This window comes from Montipora capricornis, chromosome 7, assembly GCF_036669925.1.
Source record: "Montipora capricornis isolate CH-2021 chromosome 7, ASM3666992v2, whole genome shotgun sequence".
Classification (NCBI taxonomy): Eukaryota; Metazoa; Cnidaria; class Anthozoa; order Scleractinia; family Acroporidae; genus Montipora; species Montipora capricornis.
The window spans coordinates 16,226,737-16,229,053 of NC_090889.1; the positions used below are offsets into that span (position 1 = coordinate 16,226,737).

The window sequence follows — 2,317 nt, forward strand, 5'->3', positions numbered from 1 at the left end:
AATCTTCACCCACCCCGAGGTGCAGTAAGCAAGTTGCAGGCAGTGTAGAGACCTTATTTTGACTTAAAAAACGACAATCTACTCCAACTCTCGTAAAACGTTTTTGATCGAGGATTTGCACTGTTCATTAGCATGCTACAATAATTTATAACAATTGGTGACGATATCGATGAAATATTTCAAGCTTCTAATTCATAAAAAAAAAGAATAACAAATAAGCTTAAATTGGTTCAAAAAGTCAAACACAAACAGCCAAATGAAGCAATTTGAATGCTGATAATATATAATAACAATCGATTTCACAAGGTTTCAGGGGCTTTTAAACATAAGAAATGAAATGAAAATTCTCGTATTATAGAACTTATCCGAGATCTACACAAAGCAACTACGAAAACACGAATGACATTTGCGAGTTGCAAAGGACGCCAACGGAGTTGCTACAGAAACCAACGAACAGGGCTTTTCATTGATATCGTGCAAGATTTCGATTCATCGCCAATTATGTAAGACTTGTTAGCCTTATAAGCTACCTGTTTTCTCTGTCGAGCTGGTTGATGTCTCCTTTCTTAACAATCTGTTTGACTTTGGCCAAATCCACGGTACACACTGCCTTATGAAGCTTTGGCAAATCTTTATCCTTGGCGATGGAATAACCGGACGAGATACTTCCTGCCTCACCGACGTCTTCCTTGGATAAGGCATTCTTTGTGCTTGAGCCCTTGATGTTAACTCGATACCAGACCACCCTCAACACTGTAGAATGGATTTCCCATGGGGACAGGTTGCGGGTTTGTGGGATACGGGATGTGGGATGCGGGAAAGAGCTATTACATCGCGGTGGCTATTCTCGCAGGCGTCCGAAATCTCAATTTTCTCAGGATGTTTGGATGATTTTCTGCATGCCTTCTTCTACACATCGTGTAGAGCTACAAATCAAAGTTAATTTATTCGCCGAATTACTTGGTAAGTAATCACGTCTTCACCGCGCACGGTGAAGATATTGTTTTTATCATTCATATGTGAGGATAGAGGTGTCGTCGTGATAACTAACACGCGATATAATCGTACGATTAGACAATAAAAAGCGAGCTTCCCCCTCATTGCGCGATCTTTTGTGTAAGATATCCTGTATTTGTAAGAGTACCACATTTTTCCTACATTTAGCCTTGGGGAGTTGTTCACGGCAACACTGTTGGTGATTTTATTCTTTACGATTTTCTATGCTTGAAGTAAAGTTGTTACAGGCTCTCAACTCAGCCGTGAAACTTCATAACAATTTAAAACTAGCCGTAAAAATGCGGACAAAAATTACCGTTAGCGCCAAAAGATCGAAATGATATGAAAGGATAGATGTCTTAACTTTACCTGGAAAAAATCAAGATCGTATAGAACTCATTGATCCTAGCAACCATCCACTTTGAGTCTATATGTACGAAGGATTCGAAATTGGGGAAAAAACATGAGGTGTATCTTTAATCATAACTAGCCGCGAAACTAGCCCTCCTTTGCACGCTGTTGCCAAAACCGAAATCCCAAACTGAAATGCCTGCAAAGGGCTTTCACATTTCAAAAGGTGTATTCGCTGTACTGATTTCCGAAATCGCTTCCTTAACTGCTGGAACTTTTCGCTGTCTTGGCAAGGATTTATTTCTACCCATCAAACTTACCCTGGATTCGAAATCCAATTTAGCAGAAACAGTTTTTCTAAATTAAAGTAAGTGACGGTAGGCTTCTGGAAAACTCTATATAATATAAATGTCTAAGTATTTCAGTGTACTTATTTATTCGTATTCACCTTTTTTTATGAATTCACAACTAAGCTTTTTCGAATTAAATCATTCAGTTGCGCGGGTGACCAGCTCTGCAACTGGTAAGGAAGCTTGAGAATTATCTTCAAGTTGATCTGCTTTGATCTGAATAAGGTTATGAATTTTCATATGTAAACATTCTGGTAAATAAAGAACAAACAATTTTGCTTGTTATCGTGCATGGTGAACTTACCAATAGAATTTCTTCCCAAATTCACTCAGATCAGTCTGTTAATGGTTTAATATACGTTGGCACAAAGGGTGGCTAAAATACATCATAAGTGACACTGTTAATAAAATGACTGTCCCATTGGCTGGTACATTTTAACACATCTTTGTTCTTTTGTACTTAGGATCTACACTTTTGGAGAATAACATTTAATTTACAGCTGTAACCAGAGGTTATGCAAATCATGCAAGTTTAGGTTGCTACAGAATTTCAGCGATGAACGTTCATTTACACTGGTAAAAAATATTATAAATAGAACAAATAATTTTCACGATTTGAG

The 2,317-nt window shown here is 37.8% G+C and overlaps 1 protein-coding gene across 1 annotated transcript in view; it reads right to left on the reverse strand.

The window, feature by feature from the left end:
* The window catches only part of LOC138055712 (uncharacterized), a 9,522-nt gene extending 7,532 nt beyond the window's left edge, over positions 1-1,990 (reverse strand). Inside the window, exons 1-2 of the mRNA XM_068901592.1 lie at positions 1,969-1,990; positions 531-753 (exon numbers count right to left, since the gene is read on the reverse strand). Of these exons, the coding sequence (XP_068757693.1) occupies positions 531-753; positions 1,969-1,990 (245 nt within the window). The remainder of the gene's footprint in view (positions 1-530; positions 754-1,968) is intronic.
* Positions 1,991-2,317: the final 327 nt, after the last annotated feature.